At 27.1% G+C, this 6,001-nt stretch overlaps 1 protein-coding gene across 1 annotated transcript; it reads right to left on the reverse strand.

Annotated features, from left to right (window-relative positions):
- Positions 1–2,704: 2,704 nt before the first annotated feature.
- LOC114119221 (phosphatidate cytidylyltransferase, mitochondrial) lies at positions 2,705–4,033 on the reverse strand. Its single transcript, XM_027980717.2, has one exon. The coding sequence runs from the start codon at positions 3,753–3,755 to the stop codon at positions 2,805–2,807; it is 951 nt and encodes a 316-aa protein (XP_027836518.2). The 5' UTR covers positions 3,756–4,033; the 3' UTR covers positions 2,705–2,804.
- Between the last annotated feature and the right edge of the window lie 1,968 nt (positions 4,034–6,001).

Raw genomic sequence — 6,001 nt, forward strand, 5'->3', positions numbered from 1 at the left:
GGCACATTTGATCTAGAACGTCCGTTTTATCCTCCGCTCTACCACCCGTTTGCAGTACCGCTCTTGCGACACCGAGCGGACAAAAAAGTCGGTGACGCTAAAGTTAACTGAAAAAAAAAAAAAAAATTAACCATTGCAAATATCATTTTCGACGAGTTTTAAACGGATCCTAAAATAGTCAAAATGGTATCCAAAATTACTACTAGATTACAATATATGATAGTTCAAACTAACCAGTTTAAAACTGAAAAAATTCAAAAAATAAAATATTTCAGGAGTGATTTAAAAATACAATGAATATTTTGTCGAGTATAAAACATAAAAAAATTGATTATAAATTTATAAATATGCAGTAATTTTTGGTGCCTATATATTATATAATTATTATAAACATATATACACATATTATATCTCTATAATTTTTGTTTCCAGCACTATAATATTATAATCGAATACTAATAATCAATGAACTAATTGAATAGGTTAGGAATCAGGATTACTCGTATTTTGGAATTAAATTATTTTTCAAATAAGAATTAAGACGGTACATATTATGTGCCAGGGCCAGTGCCTAATGTGGCCAGTGGTCGTTTCTGCTAAAATTAAATAAAAAATAATTTTTTATGTGCAATCAATAAGTATATAGTTGAGGACACTCTAATTCTAAATTCCGGTGACATTTTTAATAGGTACCTACCAGTCCGCCCCTGCATATGTCGTTATGTTAATATGTTGTGATGTTGTATCTATACTATATTGAATTGTTTTTTAACGACAAAACACAATACTCAACCCAACCAAAGGTCGGAAACGTTCAATTTTCGAAACCGCCTTTCGATGGCTATTGCGAGAGACCTATAAATGTTGGCCGTTTCCCTGCGTTTATCATTTTACGTAATTCTACAAACGAGAGATTGTCATGCTAATTTCAAAACTAAGATCCCATTACGATATTGAATTAACGTTTACAGAATATTTAATGTGCCTAAGTCGGGCCATATTGTACGACAGTCGCATGCGATCAGTCTCGTCCGAGTCTTATGTCACAGCGCGACTTGGTGCGACCAGACACGATTCTCGTCTCCTAAAAACGCGCAGTAAACGACCGGCTCAACAATCGTTGGCAAATCGATCATGTAATATGTCTGAACGATAATAACTGCGCCATCTGCTGGTCGTGTTGGATTCGTGCTTGATAAAGCTTTCTTCAAAACAAACGTTTATTTGAACCGATAGATCGCGCTGTCGTATATGATTTTAGTTTAAAAAAATTATAATTTTCATACTCGATTCCCTGTAACAGTGAATCAACGCCGGTTTGACGGTTATGTTTTAGTTTTTCATCGTACGATCGTTTTATATCACAGTCAATAATATGAATACAAACTATTGATATAACATATTCTTATTCCTGATTTTTAATTAAAAAATATAATTTTTTTAAATTTCAAGCAACAAAAAAAAAATTATTATATTTGATTTATTAATAATATTATGAGTAATAATTTATAAATATATCCATATTTAAACAAATAAAATTTGACATTTGTTTTATATACCATTGATCATTAATATAAATAAATTAAGATATGAATTACTGTATAATTGAAGATCTTTGATTGGTATTTTAAAATAGGCTTTTATCTTGGTTATGATTGCTGCATATTGCACTTATTAGTTATTAAGTACAACACTACAACTTAGTATCCGTGATTAGTGAGATTGGCTATAAATAAATGTTGATACTAATATTTTTTTTTTTATTAATCATTATTCATTACAATCATTATAATTTTATTTCGGTGTATTTAATTAAATTATTCAATATTGTTTCTATTCTATAAAAAGAAAATAGTACTACATTGAGTAGATTTGTCAATATAACCTAACCTAAGCAGTATGATATAATAGAGTGAGTAGTATTTATTTTGTATTAATTTCAGTCCACAGTTTAAGCTTTATTCTTAAGTCGTTAATCATAATAAACTAACGATATTTTTTGTTTATTAAGACGAATTGAGCAAGTAAGGAAATATTCAATAAACGGTGTCTATGAAAATAATTTTGTAAGTACAATAAAAATATTAATAAATTCTCTTTGAAACAAAATTGTTTATAGGAATTAAACAACATAACCATTTATCAAATTTATAAAAGCTATAACAACATTCATAGTTCAGTTAAAACCACAGTTTCTATATCTAAGGATTTTACATTTTTTCACATTTATAATACAACATTTACAACAATATTTAATCAGAAATTGTTGATTAACTGATAAATATGTTATGGTTATAATAACACTCAGATTAAATTTTCAAATTTGATATAATATGTACCTATAAAAACTCACTAGTTATTTCTTATATATTGATTAAAACATGAATATCTTGAGTTAAAAAAGTTAAAGTTTTAATAGTGTCTAATTTTTATTTTGCACCTTTGGACATTTATCTATTAAGTTCATATAAAAATATTAAATAATTATGTGTATTACAATATTTAATTACACACATAGGTACTTAAATATGATGGTAGTTTAAATATTTGTACTAATAAATTTATAACTATACATAACAATAACAGATTGTTTTAAATTTTATCATACATATCATTATTGTTGCAAAATAAAATTGTTTTTATGATGAACAAAACGATAAACACTATGACATTTTGATAAATAAGTAATAAATGTTCAATTGGATTTAATATTAATAAATAAAGTTTAATATTTCAATTATCTAATACAAATACAATTATATAACAACAAAACAATACTATTTTTATCAAAGTAATAAAATTAATCATAAAAACATAGATTTAACCATTTTGTTTAATTTGTTATAGCTATAGACAACAGACTTTAGTAAACCGGCTGTTGGTATTCCTTTAATACTTTGCATAAGACTTGAATAAAATACTATTCTACAAATTCCATTGCGCACAATTTTACTAAGATTATTTTGTTTTGCTAATTCTTCTAATATTCTGTCATCATTAAATTTATTCTTATAAGGTCTGAATAAAATATTCTTCAAATTTTGTGGTAACTTTTGTAAATGATACAATTTGCTCTCCAAACTCTTGTCTTGTTCTATAAATGAATGCATAGACAGTTTATCACTTAATGATTTAAAAACTGGTGTATATAATGCTCTAAATTTTTCTATTTGAGGTTGTACAATGTTGGCCACTTTGTTCTTGTCTTCGCCAATTATCATACGAAAATCTCCTCGATAAGATAGGCCTGCAATTGCAATATATAAATCTGTTTCTGTAAATTTTTCTGGTAACTGAAGAAGAGCAGCATGCATAGCGCTTCTTAGATTATGCATAACCAAATCATTTAATCCTTTATCTTGTAGCGTTAGCACAGGCTTGTGAAGTCGACCAGCTATGTAAAGTGTACGCCATGACTGTAAATCTTGACAAAAATCTTTCATATCTATAATGCCATACTTGAATATTAAATTGCCTACAGTGATATGCGTATTAAAATAAACATTAGCACCAAATGAAGTTTGAACACTTGACAATATTGATGGTCCTAAGTAGCGAATAGATGAATAATGATTTGGATTAAATGTTAAGTTATCCCGATGAAAGTTATGTGTATCGTTTACAACAAATATTAGGTCCACCATTGCACGATCCGTACGACCAGCTTGTTGAAATACACCAGATCCATAAGCAAAACAGTACGCCAAATGTTGAGTAGGGAATTTAGTGAGAATTCGATTCAAATCCACTAACATGGTTATATAAACTGTTAAAGTTGCATACAATAATAATATCTAAATTATTAACTTTAAAATTAAATAACTAATATTTAAATTTTTATGAACATTTAAAAATAAGTAGTGGATTTATATATCCGATGAACCCAACATCTTAAGTTTTAAAAAAAACTCAAACCTGCTAATTATGACCGTTGCATACTGAATGACGTTTTAAAGTTTAAACACCGAACAAGTACTCAATTTTTAAGTTTACTAAATCCAAAGCAAAGATTTAGATTTTAATTTATCAACAATCAACACCTTCAAATGTATGAATGTTATCTTTCTATTGGTTTATAACAGATAATATTATCTATAGTCTAGCAACAAAATTTCTAACAAAGCTGCTATCTGCTGGTTAACAATATGATAGTCTTAGAAAAGTAATATTACTATTAATAAGCTATAATTGATAGCAGCACTAGTAATAGAATTTAGAGAATTTAACAATACTATTATTTTATGTCTTAAATGCAGCTCTCACAGACATTGAGACATATAACGATATATTAATATTATATATTGTGAACTATAATAAACTATCTATAATAATATCATATTATTAAAGTTAGTTACTTAAATTTGTAATAAATGAATAATATTTCCAGAAATCAACGTTAAAGTGAATTAATTCGTTATTTGGTAAACTAATTGATAATAATTAAATAATGTGACATCAGCTATCGAAGTAGTTGTATTTTTAGCTAAGAGACACTCTAAATTATTCATAGTTCATTGGTAGAACGACGGTTAATTGAGGTCTGAGATCATAATATACATATATACTAAATTAGAAAATTAATTTTTATTTTATACGATTAATAGGCGTCAGATGGGTACTGGGTAGTATTAAGCACAACGCAATGTACAAACGCGAGTAGTTGATTTTATTGTGATATATTAATTTTTAAACTTAAAGTTTAATTTTCTTCACTACACTCAATTCCCAAACAATTTTCACACCGTGTCACCATTATTGTGATATAATATTAATGTGCCATAACCGAACTAAATGGGTTTTTATTTTTAAATTATTTTATATTATCATACATTCAGACATAAGTTATTTACATAATATAAATTATTAACCGTTACTTGTTACTTATTATAAAATTTTATTTAAATTTTGAATCATTAACCAAAAAATATACTTACACTGGGTTGGACTGAAGTGTTAGGTTAGGAAGTCACGGTAGATTAGGTACTCATATTTTTATAGGAATGTACTAGTGAGTATAATTATTATACTGAATAGTGAGTAGTATAGGCATAATTAGGTGGGGTTAGGGGGATGCTTAACACCCTAAAATATGGTGTTAGTACAATAGCACCCATAAACTACTTGTTTAATTTTGAACTTATACTAGTGTACTAATTTGTATTGTGTGAAGAATAAAAAATACGGCTACGGACTAGCATGACACAAGAACGATTTTCAAACGTAATATCTAAAAAGACTTGAAAAATTAATTAAAACCTGAAGACATCATTAATAAATGTTATAAATGTGCAACTGAAGAAAGATAATATTATAGTTATCTATAATAATTAATGATAATTTTCTATTTAAGTGTCGAATCGATTTTTATTATAAATATTATGAACAAAGAAATAAAGTAATTTATTACTATAGCTAGGTATGTATAATTTTAGCAACCTAACATTTAAAATTAATTGTGCTTATGCGCTGAGTAGTAATCCTCTTCTTCACTAATACATTTTGCTGACGCCTTATGTCCATTTTAATGAAAATTTTGTGTCACTCCCCAAAATGTTTGACCTGTTAATGACATTTGTAATCGTATGTGCCTGATGTCCATTTTAATATAGACATTTATATTTACCTTTTAGCGCCATATTTTATTTACAATTTGTATAATGTTATAACCTCAAATTAGATATGATAGTAACAATAATAATTAATAATATAAACAATTTTATTCTCTATTTAGTCTATTTAAATGTACATCCGGCGACCGGTACATTATACGATTATACATTTTAAAAACAGGTCAGACGTTTCAAGGGGTAGAAAGATTTGTCCAGTTTAATGGAAATTAGGGACTTAAAAATACAAAATATAAAAACCATTCTGGTGCTAGGAGGCTATAGTAAAAACGGCTTTGAGTGACGAGTGTTTTGACATTTTTAAATCTAGTTATCTTGCGTGCATTTTTTCTTCCATAGGTACGTTATTATAAATATTTCTATTTTTTTTTCTT

Source organism: Aphis gossypii, chromosome 3 (assembly GCF_020184175.1).
Source record: "Aphis gossypii isolate Hap1 chromosome 3, ASM2018417v2, whole genome shotgun sequence".
NCBI lineage: Eukaryota > Metazoa > Arthropoda > Insecta > Hemiptera > Aphididae > Aphis > Aphis gossypii.

Bases quoted from the DNA above. Each gene is read 5' to 3' on its own strand.
- LOC114119221 (XM_027980717.2), bottom strand. From the start codon at position 3,755: ATGTTAGTGGATTTGAATCGAATTCTCACTAAATTCCCTACTCAACAT.